At 41.9% G+C, this 20,087-nt stretch overlaps 1 protein-coding gene across 1 annotated transcript in view; it reads left to right on the top strand.

Moving 5' to 3' along the window:
• The first annotated feature begins 5,468 nt into the window (after positions 1-5,468).
• LOC104841118 (engulfment and cell motility protein 1-like) overlaps positions 5,469-20,087 on the top strand; it is a 30,396-nt gene continuing 15,777 nt past the window's right edge. The window contains exons 1-2 of the mRNA XM_010582575.1: positions 5,469-5,632; positions 11,364-11,476. Coding sequence (XP_010580877.1) covers positions 5,472-5,632; positions 11,364-11,476 — 274 coding nt within the window. The 5' untranslated portion in view covers positions 5,469-5,471. The remainder of the gene's footprint in view (positions 5,633-11,363; positions 11,477-20,087) is intronic.

Below are 20,087 nucleotides of genomic sequence, written 5' to 3' on the forward strand. Positions count from 1 at the left end.
TCTGTGAATTTAACTGAAGGAAGTCCCTTTTTGACCGAAATGATCAAACTCGATCTCAACCACCAGATGATGTTTTCTCCTTAATTTTTTACCCTATATAAATCAAGCTGCTTCTTTTGGAGAACATTTAGATAGGAAGGAAACTAGGTATGAATTCTTGACAACCAATTTGCAAAGAGATGTCTTTCCTCCAGTTTTCTGCTTGTTAATTTTTGAATGGTCATGTGGAAAAGCTAGTGAATGAAGCCTTAAAACTTCTCACATCTCAGATGCTTCGAGTCTGGTTGTAGAGGTGGTGTGTCTGGATATAGCTGCTCTTTTATCATATGCTGCAATGAGGTAGGGGAATCATGTCTTGCAGTACTTGCTAATGTTGAGCCAAATTAGGAGAGCACTGAGCTGAGCACATCATTGTAACGTGGGCTCAGAATTTATACCTAAGTCTTGTTTGTGCAGAAGTGGACTGTCAAGATTAATGGCAATCAGTCAGCATAACATACTGACACACACAACCCTGTGAGTTAGTCATGAAGCAGCAATCAGTGTAACGTGTGCCCCAAGATACTAGAGGTGCAACTTAGTGGCTTCTGTGATGGTCTCTGGATGTGTTCTTGCTGCTGTGAGAGGGTTGTTATATGTGAAAGGACATGCTTATTCAAGAGAAACACTGATACCGTGGGGAAATTATGAGAAGGGTTCATCTGTCTGGTGCTCCACAGATGGGTTATCCTGAACGTCCAGACCTTCAGACTGTTCTGGGGGAAGTTTCTGCGAAGATTGATGCTGTGAGTTCATAGAAAGAGTGTATCTGGTGAGTGGAAGGCTCAGACTTAAATTTCCAGAAGCTCGCAGGCCATGGTAGGTGTCTGAGATGGCAGCCTGTCTTCTCCAGTCAGTGCCAAGGATAAACTTTGCATTGGTATGGGGTAAGTAGAGTAGAGAGCTTTGTGCCTTCCGTAGTTACAAACAAGCCACTGAAATGTGGTCAGTGGGAAGGTTGCTGTAGAGTTTGGCGCTGATAAACTCCTCTTTCTGACATTGACAGCTTCTCTCTTTTTATTTTGTCCCCGTATAGAGCCCAAGTCTTCAGACCTCTGATCCATCCTGAGAGGAAGAGACTTTATTTGCATGGGCAAAAATTGTCATGGCAAGAGAGGGAAGGAAGAATAAAAGAGGGGGTAAATGTTGGAAAGGCAAAGTAGTCAGAATGTAATGTGACAGAGATGAGGCCAAATAAGCTAAACACAAAGCTAGACTAAAACAGCTTAACGAAAAATACATAATTTAATGTTATGATGATACTGACTGTAGAAATGTAAGGCACATTAGATGGATACAAAATATGGGGAATAAGCTCCTGTGATTAAATGAAAAAAAAGTATTCTTTTTTTTCCTACTGTTTTTCTCTTCATGTGTTCAGTGGATTTACCTGACTTAGTCGTAATGCAGAACTCGGGATTGTCTTACCATACAAGAGGTCGTCAGATAAAAAGCACATGATTTAAAGCAAATGTGCCCTCCGAAACAGTCATTTCTAAGTAAGAGTAACAAAGCATAATGTAATTAAAACAACTGTCTACAGGGTTTATGTACAATCACATTGAGTAGAGACTACCTTTAATTTCATTGTAAGGTCAGGCACATAGGGAGGAAGGGTTGATGCTGTCTCTCAGACAGCAGTAATCAACGGCTGGCAACTCAGCTTTGGAAATTGAACAGATTAAAAGTTCTTGGCAGTGATTCCCAAATGCTCAGGAGACTCAATGCAATCAGCAGCTTTGACATTTTGGCCAGCTAGTTAAATAGCGTTGGCTATAAACATTATGAGGCAAGTGATCACCCCCTTATGTGCTAGGCCCGGGGCATACGCTTCCTGCCTTCTGTCTTGGGAGCCTCTAAACCAATGACCTCTTTGATGATATCCTGTGAATAACTTTCCAGATCATAGTGAAGAAGAGGAATTTGCATTGTTTGCATGTTAACCGCAACAGTGAGTACCAGAGAAGGGAGACAAGGGTTCATACAGGATTTTGCAACTAAGCATAAATGACAGCTCCCTAAGTCTACTGAATTTGAACCTCCTTTGCATTGTTTAGCCAAGAATAAGTGCTGCTTCATATGGACGGTTCATAGATCAGACTGAAAAGAAAATCCGCATACATGCAACTCTCTAAAGTACAGTATTTGTTTATTTGTTTGTCCATTTATTTTATGGGAAAAACTACTCATAGAGGCGGTTTCCCCAGTGCAAGTGCCTGAATTTAGGAAACTAAATCTATATGTAAACAACAAAAAACAAGATCTGTACAGATATTTGCATGAATGCATGAAACTGGAATTGCGTGCATGCATAAGCAATTGCAGGACTACATTTGCTTGCAAATCCAGTTTAGTGCTGAAGAATTCAGGTGATATGGTAGTGATAGTTAATATAGCAGTGCAGTATGGTTAATTTAGCAGTTACACTATACCTGTTTCTTTGCAATTGCAGTAATTTGTTGTAATGGCCAGGGAATTTGATCCCATGAGCGGCAGTGGGCTTACACGTTTGAATTAAGCTACCTGGTTTTGCATACTTCTTTTGCATGATACCGCAGAAATGATGACTGCAGGCTGGATCTAAAACCACATGTAACAAAGTAGTCTGGCACAACTTCTCAGTGGGCCTGAGAAAGCAGAAGTGAAGCCAGCGGCTGAAAGTCACATTCTCTGTGAGGGTAAGAAATTAAGCCCAGTTCATTGGGAGCCTGGACAGTAACATTAGGATGTACCAATAGCTGAAGACATTTTCAGTGGGCAAGGTTAGTTTCCGGTCTCTCCCCTCTTCTCCATTCCTGGTAGTTAATAATAATTAGTCCTAATTAATAATATATAAATATATAAAATATAAATTAAAATTAATTAGCAGCAATAAATAGTCATTGTCAAGAAGGCAGAAAGAGGAAGACAGAAGATATTTTTAAACATCCAACTTGTCAATGGGATTGTCTACTTCATTTTTTCCCACTATTCCTTGGAGGACATTTCCTTCATTACATTTCCTAATCCCGTTTAGGTATTAAACCAAGACCCAGTGAAATCAGCAGGAGTATGCCACTTGCCTTGTTGGGCATGATCCATTGACCTTCAGGTGTTACAGTTGTTTGACCTTCTAGTTTGTCATTTCCAAGGTGTGACAGCACATTTCTTATTTGGATTGGTGCAGTCTAATGAGCACTCTCTGAATGCAGTCAGGGAGGCGTTAATCCCTCTAAGCCGTCAGATGGCAGTCAGGAGTTCATCTTTCAGATGGGGAAGTAGCCAATTCCCACTGGCAGACCAGCTAAGTAACTCTTCAGAGGGATTTAGCTGCACATGGCCACCATCTAAAACCAAATACTTCCGTATGAAATGAAGAGTATGCAAGTGTAGACTACAGAATTCAAAGTTGCTTTTTACCATCAATCTAAGTTTTAGAAGACTTCTTCAAATACATAGCAATGTACCTATTAGATTTGTAGGAGTGGATGGAGTGGAGCTCAGCTTTGCTGGCCCAGGTTTGCAAGATGTACCAAGAGTAGGATCTTAACTGCAAGGATGCATTCAAAGCAAGGCCCCAGCCAAGTGAACGTAGGTAGGCTGCCTCGTCCAGGGAGTTGCAAATGTGGCAAAGGCATTTGCTGCCCACCTGAGCCAACACCTTCGAGAGAAGCATCTTGCTCCTCTTGAAGTAGATCTCTGGGATGTAGTCCCTGTAGTAAGGAAGAAGATTATCTTCAGTTCTTTAATTGCTTAGTTTCACCTGCTGGACACAGCTAAAATGAGTGCTTAATTCACATCTGAGAATGAAGTTACATCTCAAGAAGCAAAAATAGAAAACATAGTGCAGAAAATGAGTTAGAAGACTGAGGCAACACATGTGAAGCAATGAAATATTCATGTGAAAAGAGAAATTTTCAGAATGATTAGGGAACCTCTGGGGGGCTGAGCTTCTGTTTTAAGATACATGGTGAAGGTGAAAGAATAAAGGAAAACTAACAGTGCAGAAAATGCTTTTGACCTCTGTTTGTGTAGCTGTTAATTTCTGTCACACCTGCTTTGATACCAGGGGGGTGTTACCATCTCTACTCTTTTTTAGCTCTTGGATTTGGGTGGGATGGGCCTTTCTAAGTCCAATAAACTGTTTTTTCAGCCAGCTTAAGCACAGCATCAGATAAATATTTCAAAGTGTGTGATTTGCACCAGCACCAAGGAAATGAGTGTGGAGAGACAGACAGTAATCTGTGATATATATTTATTTGAACTAGAGCCAAGCAATTCCCCTTAGTTAACTGTGTCTCAGCAGTTTTCTCCTGATAAAATAATTAATATGCAGATAGCTGTTGCCCAGCTATCCTTCACTCTCATTTTTTGGTTTGCATACTTTATGGCATTGCTTCAAAAGCAATCCAGTAATATCCTTGGCAAATTGATCTCTCTCCCCTGACTAATGGTCTCTTTTAGCAAGTTCTCTTTCCTTCAGTGTGTATGGCCATAATGTGCCTGCAGTGTAAGGCTCTCACAGAATCACAGCATGGTTGAGGTTGGCAGGGACCTCTGAGGGTCATCTGGTCCAGCCCCCCTGCTCAAGCAGGGCCACCTAGAGCCAGCTGCCCAGGACCATGTCCAGATGGCTTTTGAGTGTCTCCAAGGATGGAGGCTCCACAACCTCCCTGGTCACCCTCACAGTGAAAAACCGTTTTCTGATTTTCAGAGGGAACCTCCTGTGTTTCAGTGTGTGTTTCAGTGTGTGCCCATCACCTCTGGGCATAAGGAATAAGGGAAGTAACAGGCCACAGTTCGCAGCTTTGTGCCACTGCCTTCTGGTCAGGAGAGCAGCTCCAAGACCCAGCAGGAGAGCTGTAAGACCTGAAAAACTCTCTGCTGTCTCTCTTGTGAGCAGTTAGATGGGCCCCTGTAGCTTGTGCACTTCACCTGGATTGAGCTGGCAGAAGTCAGGATGTGCATCTGCGCTCTCAGTCTGCTCCTTAGGACTTCACAGCTTTTTCTGTTGTTACGAGTCTGGTGGTATATGTGTGCCTGTCCCCGACATGACGGGAGCCTCATCTCAGCTCAGAATGTGGAAGAGTCACTCTACGGCTGCCATGGGCACAAAAACTGCGGACAGAGCGGGACTTAAAATCCTGTAACCAGCAATTGTAATTTAGCTGTCTAGGGAGAGAGCAAAGCAATAAATGACACCCTCCCCACCAATGCCCCCCCAAAATAATTTTCTTGTTACAGAGCAGATGAGCTTTTGCTGTAAGCTGTGATGCCCTGTCAGAAGTTGGCTTATTATCTGGTTATGCTACTGAAAAATTGTCGTGAGACCACACAGTACTAATCATCTTCTATACCTAGAAACCTTACTGTGACCCACAGTAAGATTTGAAACAAAAACGCAGAAAGTGTTAACACAGGTTTTCTTTTTCTTTCCTTGTCAACTGCAGGTAATGCAGGTAGTGAAAGAACAGATAATGAGAGCGCTCACTACCAAGCCTAGCTCTCTGGATCAGTTCAAGAGCAAACTTCAGAATCTCAGTTACACAGAAATACTGAAAATACGCCAGTCTGAAAGAATGAACCAGGAAGATTTCCAGTCTCGTCCGATTCTGTAAGTACTGTCTTCTCTCCCCACTCGTTTTTGCATGGAAGGATTAACAAATGTGAATGACATTTGTCAGCTCTTCTGTGGCAACCCAAGGAGGAAAGCTGTCCAGGGAGCCATGCTCAAAAGCAGTAGTGCAGCATCTGCTTGAAGTGCATTGTGTTTTCTTCTGGTGGGAATCCTAACTTTTTCTTTGAGTTCGGTTGAACCAGATTGAGCAAATCCCTACAGAGTCTCGCATGGCTTATTTGTATGAAACAATGCTTTGACATTTCCTAGCTTCGCATGATTGTGAGTCTGGTTTTGGTGCTGGTAGTGGCTTTTTAAAAAAAGAAAAAAAAAACCACCACAACTTTGTCTTCTGTCCAAGGGCCTTTAAAAATTCCAGATGTTACTTCCCTGAGTGAGACAGGGAGAAGCCCGGAAGAGGAGGAGCCAATACACACTGGTTCCATGAAAGAGTGGTGTCGTGTGTATGACTCTTTGTGGTTTTATCTTTGGTGTTAATGGCAAGCAGTTACTTACATGTAAATGATAACATTCTGGTGGCTAGCCAATGGGATTCTCATTTCCTTGTTGTTTACTGCAAAGTATCAAATGCTGATATCGCCACCATAGCTCCTTCCTGTTTCTCAGAATACCCTTTGTTCTGTTACGTGAAAAATGGAGGCCATACTTGGCTCTGGACCATATCTGGGCTTGTGGCTGAACTGATGGCACAGGACAGATGCAGACTCCATGGTGCACAAATGATGTGCTGAGAATAACAGGAACCTTCTGAGATCAGCAGAGAAATGGTGAGGACTCCAGAAGCATCAGCTGAAATGTCATGGAATCCTGATCCTGTTTCAAGTGGAACAGCTCGTGATTTTCTGAGTCTCCTTTTCAAAGCAAATGTATAGAGAAGGGTTTGGACCAGAGCATTTCAGGATTCAGAGGCAGGATGTTCATTTTGATTTGTTTCTAAAGGATACAAATACCTAAGTACAAGCTCTGGGGACACATTCTTCCAGGGGCAGCAGGGCAACAGCGGAAGGATAAGTTAAGTAGAATTTACACACTTAAATTTTGATCATGCCAATGTGGATCAAAGGGGGAATGCTTCTTTTATATTTTCAGTGTATTAGAAGGTAGGACCTAGTGCCCAATTAGAACTGATGTCACTCATAGTAATGCATCAATTAAAAAACTACAAATGGTTCCAGTCAGTTTTGCATCATTACACTGCTCAGAAATCCCCTGCCAATCCCCTGCAATGTTTAGTGGTTCAAAGCCACACAGTACTGCTAAGCTTGTCACCAAAGCTGCTCGTTTTCCCTGCTTTCCCTATGAGTCAACTGTTGAAGTATGATCCAGGCCAACTGTTTATATTCTCTTGCACTATCACCTAGTCTGATGAAACTTGCCAGTGCCCTCTGCAAGCTCTTTATTTCCAGTCTCACTCTGGCTAGTTGCTGCCACAGTGCGGAGTCTTCTTCCCCATCATGGAATGAGTGAAACAGCCAACACAAATAGTTAAAAGCAACTGAAGTGTTACCAGAGTCTCATTTCAGATTCAGGACAAAGGCTATAAAGGCTAAGTAAATCGATAAGGTGTTTAAGCAATCACAACTGCATTTGCAGAGATTTAACTCTATGCATTTGCATTTTGATTGCACCCATGATCACTTATTCTTGACTGTGAAAAGAAACAGTTCTTTCATTTTCCCCTTTGATTCGATTCCCTGTACTGAACTCTCTCAAATTGCATAGATGGCACAATTGATAGAAGTACAGAATCATGGCCTCATTGTAGGGAAAGAGACTGTGAATGAAGAGAGCAATCGTGGCTGTGCTGTATATTTTAAAGCCTTGCAGATACGCTAAAAGAAATTGCGTGCAACGGTGAATGTAAAGTCGGCAGGCCTTGTTTAATTCTGCATGAGAATATGGCAATCAGATGATGTTTTTTCCTGCCTTGAACGTGACAGAAGTCTTTCTTCTGCTGTTCATTCTATAAATCACTGAAGTTTTAAGTTTTTAAGCTGCTGGATGAGAGAAGCTTCAGTTAAGTTGGATTTGAATGTAAGCTGGAAAGTTTTGCCTTAGATCCTCGTAACTACAACAGCCTTGTTTAGCACAGATTGTTTCTTTTATACGAGCATTGTTGCATCACATGAGATTAAGTTTTTTCAATTTCAGAACAGAATCCTTTTAAGATTCTAGGATCATTATTGATCATCCAAACTGCCATTCCACAACAAAATGATAAAGTATCACTGGTTCATTTTTAATAGCTGTAGAAGAAGGTGTCTAGGAATCCTGTGAGCCTGTAGAGGACCAGAGGTCTCCTTGACACGTTAAATGGCAACAGAGATGGGTTAATACTGGATAAAGATCTGAAGTCCAAGTGGAGGCTTGCTGTTTAAAGCAGAGTTGATGTCAGCTACGGAGCCATTGCTAAGTAACATCTGTGTGAAAATCTGCAACATACAGGGAAATAGAGGGAAGGATGTGAATGCTTTTTGGCTTTTATCTTACCGAGTTCTCTGCAGTGTTAGAAAGAGTCACTAACGCCTACTCTGAATGTGCAAAGTGATTAGGAGAGGGCATAGCTACAAGCCAGAAAGATAGAAGGTCAAAACACATGAAAGCAGTTCTGGGATAACTCTTCTGTTGTGTTGTAACGATTTAAATGTCTGTAATATGCCCCGTCCTGGAAGAAAAACAGCTACCAAGAAAGAGTCTTAACTATAAGCTGGAAGGGTAAAAGCTTGGGACGGATATAAGTGGTGCTGAAGAAAAACTAATACAATTTGAATAATTTAAAAAGAATTTCTAATCATTTCAGGTTTGCCGAATTCAGGTCTGTTATTTTAAAAGCAAGTAACTGATGTTCAGTATGGCCTATAGTGCCGAGAGCAGTGGGATCAGAAAATTAGCGATCATATATATTACTGTGTGGTTCCCTCAACCCTTCTGTCTTACTAGCCCACTAACTTTTGCCATTCTTACATGACAGGAACACAGTAGGGAACTAATAGCAATTTTTAAAGCTGCTGCCTCCTTAGACTTTCTGAGTTTGTTCTCTCTCTCTTTGCAAGGCACGAACTGTTAAGCCAATGTCATCTGAAAGACAATAAATAAAATTGTCACAAAACATGTTTGCATTTATGTTCTTCCTTTAGCTCATTGTTCCTGTTTGATTTTAAAATTAGTCAGGAGGACCTATTTCTTATACAGAGATATTTTTTTCCTAAGCCTCCTCTCTTTAGACACTGACCCTGAGGAACTGAACTCCCTTGCCTTCAGATGGCTTTCTGAAGGAAATATAAAGATTTAAAGCAGCACATCTTTTGTTTAACTGTGTGCCAGGGTTTGATTTTTCTGCTCCATTTCTCTCACCTTGAAATGGTGGAACTGAAACCTTGACAGTGAGGAGCACTACGTGGCAGGACCACCTTGCAAAAATGTATCTGGAGTCATGGTATCTGAAAAATAGCTGAAAACCATACAAGTCAGAGTAACCATGTGTTGGCATGAGCTGCTGAGGACAGTAAGTGCGGGTGACCATGGCAAAGGATGGGATGGACTTACAGGGTGTCACTAAAGTCCAAAGTCAGTGAAGACTGTTTCTCTGTGGAGTAATGAGTTGTCTCCACAACCTCTGTGTGTTCAAGTTTGGGGACTGTAAACCAGAAGAGAGTACTACCTCTGAGCTTCACGGTTATGAGAGCAAATATATGCATGTGTGTAGAGGGACTCCAGCACATCAGCAAAGAGGCGGAAGGTGTCCCTTCTTTCCTACCTCCCTTCCTCCTGTGCAAAGTCTGCCTTAGACAGTGAAGCACTTCAGAGAGGATTACCTGTTTATTTTTGGATTGTTAAAAATCCTTCTCTTCCTCTGGTTTCTAAAGGGCAGATGGGGCTTTAGAGGACAGAAGAGGGAATGCTGTAAGCGAACAGTCAGATGTTAAAGTGCTGGGTGATGCATTCATTTTTGTTTTTTAAGTAGTGTCTTACAACTATGATGCTATGATGTCTTTAACACCTATTTAATTATAACCATCCAATTTCTGAATTAAACTACCTACATATCAAACTACCTAAATATCAAACTGTTGTTTATACCAATCTTGAATGTTTGAAATCAGGCCAACTGGAGATTTAGTCTGCAGCCTGGACTGTTGAGTAATCCACACTGTATCTTAACACTGTTCTCCTCAGCCCCTCCTCCCAGCTTTTACCTGAGGAATGGGGAAGCTCATCAGCTCAGTAAAAGGCAAGACATTTATTCAAGCACAAAATTCTTCTACTCAGAGTATTTAACCATTCAGCATATTCATATCTTAGTTCCCAATGAGAAAACAACAGTGCTTGAAAATTTTCCTAAAGGACTAATAATATATTTCTAAAAGGTGGCCTCTTTCTATAGTTACAATGCTTTCTTGATTTTTGACCAGCTAGATTTTCACAGCTTGTAAATATGCAGTGGGTTATGCATCAAGAACCCAAACCATTTTGTTAATACCTGTGAGAAAGGTGGCAGTTTTGTTTAAAGGCCTGATCTTTCTAGAGAGGATTTCCAGTGATTTCAGTGGGGGTCTGGCAGATCAGAGGTATAGGAACCAAATGAATGTGGAAATCAGCAGAGACTGGGTTCCCTAAGTTTTCAAGAGGAGGGAAATTTTTGTTGTCTCTATGGGATACCACAGCTTTGCTTCCTTTTGATGACTATTGCTGGAACATACTGCCAGACAGAATGATTTTTGGTATTACCTAATTTGCACAGCAATGCAAAATTATGGTTCTGACACACTTCATATTTTATAAATCCTCTACACATTCAGTTATTTTTTAATCTTACTAGGCTTGCTGTCAAGTTGATGTTTAAACCTGTCTTTTATGTATTCTTAATGAACCTAAGTGAGGTTATAACTGATGAATTCAGACATCTGTGAATCCATGTGATGGTGTATGAAATCAAACTTCACATGCTATGTGCATACGTTTTCTGCCTAGTTCTTGACATGTTGAACTCGTATCAAAGTAGGATGTAGAAAATGGATTTTCTGAAGGTTATATAATATTATTTCTAAATGTGCTGCAGGTTTCTGCACTCCTGGGCAAAGGTGAAGTTTGATCCTTGAGCAATCCCTAGTCATGGGTTAGTCTTCCACAAAATTCTGATAATAATGGATGAATTGAATGGCGTGGAATTAAAGAGCAAGCATAGAGCACTGGTCATTATTTTAGCTCATTGGCATTGTTCACTGGTTTTCATCGTTGTTTTCATCGTTGTTTCAAAATGTGTTTTAGCCTTCTTGTGTTGTCCTAAATAATAGTGCTAGTAAAGTATACCGGCAGATGATTGTGCAACAAAAGGTGACAGACCCTCAAATAAGGTTCACAGTGCTCCTACGATGAAAGAGCATTATTTGCCACAGAAAAACCTTGTTGATGCATTATAGCAAGCGTTATTTTTAGATGAGTAAAGTAAGAAACAAATAAGTGACTTGCCTGAGTCATACGCTGATGTCGTAGCAGGGAGATGTCTACAACAGAGATATCCTGACTCCCATTCTTTGTTATAAGAAAAAGGGCTTTTTACTGGAGCAGACTATATTCTGACCTGGGCCTGTTGTGACTGCTGTCCCCTTCAAACTCCTTGCAGAAACGTCTTGTGAGACTCTGTCTCAGAGGAAGGAGGATGGTCTTTGATTGAATTTGACAAGTCCCTACTTTCTCTCTTCCCAAGGGAACTAAAAGAGAAGATTCAGCCTGAGATCTTAGAACTGATCAAGCAGCAACGTCTCAATCGACTTGTGGAGGGCACCTGCTTTAGGAAACTCAACAGTCGACGTCGACAAGGTACAGCTCAGACTGCCTAGTCTGGCTTTTTATTGTCACTTTTGTCTAAAAGTTGAGATGAGGAATACTACTTTTACTGGCAAGATCCTTGGTTGTAGTGCTGTCTTGACTGCTTTTACCAGGGGGCATCTGAAAGCATCTCCTAGTTACAGTTGTTGTACGATTTCCTGTGTTTTCCTGGAACTGCTTTTGGCTTCATCACACACATCATCTGGAACAAGTTTGACAAAAATCTCAAGCAGCAGTCTTGCACTCTGACCTGAGTATTTTGACTTCTGCCTGGGTGTCCAGGCTTCTTGTTCACCTCAAAACAAAATCTCTACCTCTGCAGGAATAGCACATGAAACTTGGTGTAGCCAGAATTTTAATATCTCAGACTTGGACCACCTTTATATATGTGATGAGCTCATTCTGCACCCCTCCCTCTAGTACTGCCCATGCTTGGGGTTTGTCTTATATTACCATATACATTAAATATATTATGGTGTTTAAATATACTTTTTAAAAGCACTTAGATCAGTAATTTGTGTACCTTCAGATGAACACTTGATTGACATGAGAAGATTATTTTCCCAATCCTATGAGTCATTGCTCAGCATTACGTTTACAGCTCATTTTATACAGTCAAACTCTCTATGGTTCTTTTCCCCTCAGAGAGGCACGCTTCTTTCTCTAGACAAAATAACGGGACCATAGTGTAAATTCAGCAGATTAATTACAAGCTGTATCCAAAAATTTCCCTTTAAAACCCTCATTTTGTGAGGATGCAGATTGCCATTTGTTTTCTGCTGTAAATACAATATAAGTTAGAAAGTTACAAAAGCTAAGAGTAAGAACTGACAAAGATCAATATTTGAGACCTTCAGATCAATTGGGGAAAACTGCTTTCTTCACAGAGATTAGTATTCCTGCAATGCCTCCTTCCTTAGAAACAAGGAGGCAATTTTCCTTAATGTACGGAGGTTATTTTGGAAAATTTCAAAGCCTTTATGAAAGGGTTGAGTTGCAGAAAAATGTGTTGCAGCTTTATATCCTGTCAAGCCTACAGACACCTATGAAGCCCACTGCACAGAGTTTAGGGGAAGAGCATTAATATTCCACTGTGACTTTCTGTACAGATTTCATAGGGAAGCATGATACATGTTTTCCCTTCAGCAGCATATTCACGGAGTGAAAGTAGCTGAAGTCATGCGTAGTTTGTTTGGCTGTCAGTAGTGAGGGTTGTTTATTTTATTCTTCTCAGAACCTTAATCCGAATGACTGAAATTCTAGGGAAGGAGCAGGGTTTGTGGCAAACATTCTTCTTTTGGCAGATCTCCAAGAGGAAGAGAGACGTTATTTTATCTTAAACTGTTGTTAGTTCATGATTTATAGGATCAAAAGCTTTAAGGGATATAAACTGGTTCAAATTATATGAGTGGAGTTGAAGTTAAAAAAAATCTTTAATAAAAAAAAAAATCAACCTAATCTTCTGGTCCACAGTTGAGAAGGTTTCTATGTATCATGCCTTGGAGTGAATTGTATAGGCCACCAGATTAATTGGTTTGATGTCATATTTATAAAGGGCCAAAAAAGTTCACAATTCTTTGGAAACAAATAAAACGTGCGACCATGCCTCAAAGAACTTGACCTTCTCTAAAATACATTGGGTTTTGTCAGATACAGGCCCATTTAGAAGGGCATGTTTCCATATCCCCTGAAGAGTTGTGTGTGCTTTACCTTAGACTCCCTGTATTCCCTGAAACAGAAGTGTCAGTTATACCCTGGGAGGGAGGGAGAAGACACAACCGTTGCAGAAGATAATGATGCATGAGGCCACCAGGACTAAACTCAGTAAGCTCTAACGCTGTGCAATCTAATGAAGAAGCAAAGCATGGTTTGTAAACACAAGTACGTTTGGTGTATAAGCCATTCAGTTGGGATCCTTTTTTAGGTATGTACAGTGCCTGGCACAGTCCAAATAGTAAATAGTGGCAGCTGGCACAAAGCAGAAGCAGCTGTCTTGAAATCAGCCTTTATCCTTCAGGGTCTCCTGTACCCCAGGCAGAGCAAGCTTTAAGAGCAGGGCTGTCATGATGTCAAGAGCTAGGAGGTGAAGTAAAGTGAATGGAGGACCAGAGGTTTAGCTAGTGGTACTAAACATTGGGACAGTCAAGCTTTCAGACAATTCCTGTGAATGTCCTGATAAAAATAGTACAAGTCCCAAATTCCTGAGTTTGTCTTCTGTTAGCCTTACCCCACCTCCCCATTTCCTCTCCCCCAACCCACCTCTGTGTACGTGTGCCCTGTGCTAGCTGGAGGTTCAGGACCCCCATCACCTGCCCGGTGCTCCAACTGAATTCACTTGCCACAGAGCATTACCAAGGCCCTCGAAGGGCTGTGGTCCATCCAGGTTGATATGGAGCTGAAACAGGAATGGGGAGTGCTGTGAGGCATCACGATTTGCCTGTTATGTGGCAACCTACTTGTAAGAGTAGTAAGATCAGGTAGGAGTTTTACTTTTGTATGTATACTGCCTGTTTTACCTTTCCTATGATTCTTTTTTTCCCTTGAGACAATCCTGGAAAAAATGTCACAAATCTGCAGATTGTACAAGAAGAACCTGAACGTGCCCTATACAGGAGAAGCTGAAAGCATTAAATTGCCCATTTGAAAAATAATTAACAGGCATTATTTCCCGATAAAGACTCCAGAGCAAACTTCTGTTAAGACTGTTGTTTGAACATGTGGTAGAACACACATGGTTAGTCACAGTAAGTTGAAAAAAATTGCTTAAAAAAAAATGAGCAGGGAGTTTACAGAGCCTCTTACAGCCCTTTGCGAAGAGGTGAAATACATGCATACATACTTGGCATTGGAAAGCCTGTAATCCAACAGGTGATTCATTGAGGGAGATGCTGAAGATAAAGCTGTGAGGTGTCTGTAGTCAGATCTCTGCCTTTTGTGTTTTGGCACAGGATTATCCTATCAGCAGGATCTCTCTGTAGCCAAAATTCAGAAATAACATTGTTGTCCCAGCAGGATCCTTAGCACTTTCAAAGAATATATGGCCTTTCCCTTTCAAGGTTTCGTAGGAGAACTGCAGCACTAAATCCTGTTTTTATTAAGCTTTCCTAATCAGTTGGAAATGAAACAGTAAATCCCCACTTTGTTCCTTGACCGTGGACATCAGCTGGCAGATAGACCTCTTCAGCTTTCTCCTTCCTTAGTTAATTCTGAAAAGAAAGGGGAGAAGACTGAAATGAAAGCCTGCAAAGCACTTTACAACCCCAAAAGTTATTATTTCCAGTAGAGCTAAGTAGCAGATAAAGGCATGTTATTGAGGATAATAGATACTTCTGATGCTGTCATCCAGTACATTTGTAGTTTATGTTGTTGGGTGCACTCTTGGAAATAAATTCCTCTTTTAGCTTTATAAAGATTATAGAGGAATTGTGTGTTACTGAAGTGGGTTTGCAGCCAAAGATGAGGTTTCTTGAACAGTAATTTTTGGAAGGGAAGGAAAGCCTGGTGATACACACCATTAAATTAAAAACACAAGGCACCCTGGAAGTAAGCTGGAAAGAGACAGCTTAAATTAAAACAAAAAATCAAGTGAAGACAGGTTTTCCATCTCTTGCTAGGATAACTAACTCGAACTCCTGAACAAGAATCCACGCTTTTTTCTGCCAAGCCTCTTTGCTTTGCTACTCCATCCCACCCTCTGCAGTCCCATAAAAAATATTATTCTGTGAGTGCGTGACTTGCTGAGAGAAATTGGTTAACCAAATATGCCTCCAGCATTGCCACAGGTCAATTATTTGCCAGTCATTTGCAAGGCTTGCTGGCTTTCATCTAAGCAGTTAAGACCAGTTAGAATGAAAATGTGTCACTACAGTTGTATTAGAAAAAGGCAACACAATGAAAGAAAAAGGGTGAGTCCACGTACGTATATCTAAAATCTACACAAATACATATGTTTTCACTGATTTATTTAAAAGTGTGTTCCTGTTGCTAAATCCATGAGGAAGATTTTCTTTAAACAAAAAATTGCTTTAGTGATCTGGAATATATCTTGGGATAAAATGTATACTCTCAGACTTTTGTCCGTGCATATCTGAGCTATTTTCTCCCCAGATTCTAACTGTAGAGCACTTCTGTAGTAACCACAGCACTTCTTTACCTAGGATAGCATTGTTAAGGGCATATGAGTCATTGGCCATTAAAGCACTTGGAAACACACTATGTGAATGGCCAAGCACTGCGTAGCCCATCAGCAAAATGTTCTGTGCCCTACTCTTTGGTTACAGTTTTGAATATTACTCTCCTAAGCAAATTGTAGCTGATTTTGTTATTTGGGATTTTTTTTCTTTTTAACCTCATCTATAATCTTAAACAATGTGCCACAATATATTAAACCCACTGGCTGCCCTAGCAATTATCTGAAAATCACAACAATTTGTTTGAAACCTTTTCAGGTTAAAAACCAGAATGATTAATTCTGTTTCCCAGAGAAGAATCACACCTTAATTTGATTGCATCAGTGGTCAGTGAGCTAAAAGACATAAGGACTCACTGGAAAGTATAAGTGATGTAGTGTCCAAAAACTGCTATGAAATCACAAGCCCGCATCGTCTCTAAAGACTGTGGTTAGCGACAGCTGTCCCTAAGCTGAGGAGGAGTTTTAGAGAGCAGGTGTAGTAACACTGGATACAAAATGAGAGTTGTAGCTCATAGAAGGGACTTAGGCTTTGGGGCGAATTCATGAGACTGGGCCTATGTATTGGTTTTTTGCCCGCATTCTCCACCAAAAAGACTGTGATGGGTTGACCCTGTCTGGATGCCAGGTGCCCACCAAAGCTGTTCTATCACTCCCCCATCCTCAGCTGGACAGGGGAGAGAAAAAATATAACAAAAATCTTGCGGGTTGAGATAAGGACAGGAGAGATCATTCACCAATTACCGTCACGGGCAAAACAGACTCAGTTTGGGGAAAATTAACTCAATTTATTACAAATCAACCAGAGTAAGGTAATGAGAAATAAAACCATATCTCAGAACACCTTCCCTCCACCCCTTCCTTCTTCCTGGGCACAACTTCACACCCGGATTTCTCCACCAAGCCCCCCCAGCAGCGCAGGGGGACGGGGATGGGGTTTACGGTCATCACACGTTATTTTCTGCCGCTTCAACCCTCCTCAGGGGGAGGGCTCATCACACTCTTCCCCTGCTCCAGCATGGGGTCCCACCCACAGGAGACAGTCCTCCACGAACTTCTCCAACATGGGCCATTCCCACGGGCTGCAGTTCTTCACAAACTGCTCCAGCATGGGTCCTTTCCATGGCGTGCACTCCTTCAGGAGCACAATGCTCCAGCGTGGGTCCCCCACGGGGTCACAAGTCCTGCCAGAAAACCTGCTCCGTGGGCTCCTCTCTCCACAGATCCGCAGGTCCTGCCAGGAGCCTGCTCCAGCCCGGGGTTCCCACGGGGTCACAGCCTCCTTCGGCAACCCACCTGCTCTGGCGTGGGGTCCTCCATGCACTGCAGGTGGATATCTGCTCCACCGTGGACCTCCATGGGCTGCAGAGGGACAGCCTGCCTCACCATGGTCTTCCCCACGGGCTGCAGGGGAATCTCTGCTCCGGCGCCTGGAGCATCTCCTCCCCCTCCTTCTTCACTGACCTTGGTGTCTGCAGGGTTGTTTCTCTTACATGTTCTCACTCCTCACTCCAGTGGCTATTTCTCCCCGTCTCAACTTTTTTTCCTTCTTAAAAATGTTATCACAGAGGCGTTACCACTATCGCTGATTGGCTCGGCCTTGGCCGGTGGTGGGTCCATCTTAGAGCCGGCTGGGATGGGCTCTCTCTCTCGAACACGGGAAGCTTCCAGCAGCTTCTTACAGAAGTCACCCCTGTAACCCCCCCCGCTACCAAAACCTTGCCACACAAAACCAATACAGCCTAAAACCAAAACAAACTCCATTCCTTCCTGAACTGACAGTTGCCCCACTCCAGCTGTGCACATACACACAGACAGATCTGCTAGCTGTTCAGTACAGGGTCTATTGAGAAATGCCTGCCCCATCTTTAAAGCCTCTTGTGGCACTTAAACTCTGCGGACTTGGGTTTAAGAGCTCTGGAGGGTTTGGACAGTAGTTTTTCTTTGTTTTATAAGCACTACTTTCTAATCATGGTAGAAAAGAGCTTTTTCTTCTGTGTATTTTTTTTATCAATTTATTGCTGAAAGTAAATGCTGGCCACTTCCCATGTGCTGTTCTGTAATTAAAATTTCTTCACCCTTTTTGTCAGTGGACACAGTTTCATATAATTTTTATTTTGACTGCAGCATTATTTTATGCATTACTTTTCTAATAAAATTGTGTTCAGCACCTGCACTATGGTAAAATAACATGCCTCCTGTTTAAAATTGTTCCCCTCCAAGGCACTGAGATCTCACATAAGTGGGATATTGTCTGATAAACTGTAACATCATGTGCAGCTGAAAAAAACCACCCCAGCTGGTAAGGCAGAAGTGGTTGTGGAAGCAAGGGTTACTTCCCATCACTCATGTCCTGATGGCCCTCCTTAGCCTGGCTGGTGCAGTCATTTAGTGGCTGCGGCTGAGGGAACCTCATTAGTTCCATTTGTAGGTTTCATTTAAGGGTTTTCCTCTTGACGGCAAGGCTGTGGCACAATGGCAGTTATTAGTAAGCCCACAGGAGAATTGTGCCGGACATGCCTCTAGATACTGTCTATGGCTATTAGTTCTTTCATTAACCTTGGATTATGGGGAATTGCTGTAAAAGGCTCCACAAGCCTTCAGAGCCAGGGTTTCTCCCCATAAAACCACTCCTTCCTAAAAATGAAGTAAGACATTTTCACTGAGGGGTTTTTCCCTCTTTTATTGTTGGAGCAGGGCATTGTAACAGGACCAGGGTTACCAAAACACTATAACCCCTAGGAGGCTGAAGAGCCAAACTTTTTCAAACCCTTGCTAACACCACCAGCCCCATTTGTGCTAAATTGAAAGGAATTTGTGGTATTTTTTTTTCAGTTACACCATCTTCCTGGCCAGGTCATTGAGAAGGTAGTGAGACCATGTTGGCTTTTATTAGAAAGAATTATTTTTTTAATTTTAGAGTTGGAAAGGTATATTCCTTTGTATAGCCTAATAAACAATGAAGTTGCAGTTAAAGCTAGACATGAAAGCCTCCTGCTACAGTTATTAGAGGCTTTTCTTTAGGTGGGCAAGGCGCATGATGGTCTACCATCAGATTTAACAGGGTATATTTTTTAAGCACCAGGTTTTGATATGGTTCTGGTAGAGTTCCCTGTAAAAGGTACAAATCTAGAAAAGTTCCACATGCATCCTTCTGAAACACACAAACTGTCCAAAGAGTTGACTGTGTGTGTGCTCTTCAGGTGAGAGTCTACTGAATGAGGGTTCCTGCTTGCTCTAGTTTCAAATCCCTACAAAAGCTTTGCAAGTGAGTTTTTCCTCTTGACCCTGTACTGTGCAACATTGTATGTACTGCTTACAGTCCAAGGATGCTTATATTTCAGCAGCTCGTTTTGTATGCATCACAAAATCATAATCTCAGGATCTCTACCATAAATCTTTCAGTATTGCGCTTGCCTGTGAAGTAGATAACCAGAATCTCTCCCATTGCCGTTTTGAGCCTTTGCCAGTGGTTTGCAAGATCTTTCGAAACCTTTCTGTAGAAGGGTCTGCACACTCAGAAAGTGGTTTGAAGTGTGTGGGTTTTTTCCCCAAAAACATTTTACCCACCATGACAAAGAAATTTAAAAGGGCATGCGGAAGCCCACTTTTGCCATTCAGAGCTGAATTGCCTTTCTCTGTGTTTTATTGCATTTTGTTTTGAATGGCTGGCCAAGGGACCGGAGAGTGTCCTTTAGAAAGGAGTTGGGTCGATGAAGCCAGTATTTTACTAACAGAGCCAAGAAGTCCTTCCTTTGCTAACATCCCAAACGAGCTCACATATGCTGACTCTGGTGGTTTTACAGCTCCTCCGACGTTTTATCCGAACTGTGGCTCCATTCACTCCCAGAGACTGCAGCACTGCGGGGCTGTGTCAATGCTAGCATTTCCTCTAAATTGTCCCTTAGGCTGCTGCTTGGCATAGCATCAGCGCTGCCAGCAGCAAGAGAAGCACAGAGCCAGAGAAGCTGTCCGTCCCCCCTGCCCCACCCCCTGGCACTTTAACATCTAGCCTTGCTCTGAGCTTTTGGAGATTGGTAGCTTGGATGTAACAAGATTGTATTTTTGACAGCTTAACATTATGTGATCTATTTATTAAATAGAAAGTGCTCTGACAAGAAAGGCTAACCTTGTTCTTGCCATTTCAGAAGGGGAGTTGGCAAGCACCACCCTTGCACGCTAGGCAGTGTGGTGGCCTGGCTCTGCAAAGCTGATGTTCTTTGTGGGAGCAGATTTTAAGAAAAAATGTTAGGGGAATTATATCCTGCAAAGCAGGAGTTGGCAGGAGATGTAAATATACATCTACTAGGAAGGGCTAGAATGTAAACTAGAGTGTGACTTGGGTGGTCACACGTATATTTGTGACCATGCAAAGCACTGAGTTATCAGCAGGACAAGGGAGTTAATGTCTGC

This window comes from Haliaeetus leucocephalus, unplaced genomic scaffold (genome assembly GCF_000737465.1).
Source record: "Haliaeetus leucocephalus isolate CR32 unplaced genomic scaffold, Haliaeetus_leucocephalus-4.0 Scaffold83, whole genome shotgun sequence".
Lineage (NCBI taxonomy): Eukaryota > Metazoa > Chordata > Aves > Accipitriformes > Accipitridae > Haliaeetus > Haliaeetus leucocephalus.